We start from the raw sequence: 585 nt of genomic DNA, 5'->3' as shown, positions 1-585 counted from the left end.
GCTACCACTACTACCACAACTACTACTACCACTGCTATCACTACTACTACTACTACTACTACAAATAATCACATTATTATCATAATAATAATGATATAACAAACAATATAATGATAACATCCTGCATCTACGCCTCTGCCCCCTACCTTAGCTGTGTGAAACCATGCGGCTGGAATGCCCAGCCGCTCACGCACGAACGTCTCCCTGCATGCGTAGTCGCCGTCGTCGTCGCCTCTACCCAGTCTCACGTGGCGTCCCAGCATCGCTCGGACCACACAGCTCTCCCTCCTACACAACATACATACAGCATCAATACGAGCAGCATGTATAAACCCCAGCATCCCACGCCACACAGCTCTCCCTCCTACACAACATACATACAACATACAGTGTGTTAGTGTAAGCACGTATGATCCCAGGCTGCACCCCATTCACGCCCTATTGTAACACACACATATACATGATTGCTGTTATATAATCTCTCCATCTCGCTCTCTCTCTCTCCTTCTCTCTCTCTCTCTCTCCCTCTCTCTCTCTCTCTCTCTCTCTCTCTCTCTCTCTCTCTCTCTCTCTCTCTCTCTCTCT

General features: G+C 47.9%; 1 protein-coding gene across 1 annotated transcript in view; it reads right to left on the bottom strand.

Moving 5' to 3' along the window:
- The window catches only part of LOC106818028 (nuclear pore complex protein Nup98-Nup96-like), a 36,476-nt gene that overhangs the window by 10,976 nt on the left and 24,915 nt on the right, over positions 1 to 585 (bottom strand). The window contains exon 28 of the mRNA XM_014822742.1: positions 147 to 288. Within this exon, the coding sequence (XP_014678228.1) occupies positions 147 to 288 (142 nt within the window). The remainder of the gene's footprint in view (positions 1 to 146; positions 289 to 585) is intronic.

Source organism: Priapulus caudatus, unplaced genomic scaffold, assembly GCF_000485595.1.
Source record: "Priapulus caudatus unplaced genomic scaffold, Priapulus_caudatus-5.0.1 Scaffold1982, whole genome shotgun sequence".
Lineage (NCBI taxonomy): Eukaryota > Metazoa > Priapulida > Priapulimorpha > Priapulimorphida > Priapulidae > Priapulus > Priapulus caudatus.
Note: the sequence above shows the minus strand (reverse complement) of the source record. Positions and strands in the feature narration are given on the sequence as shown.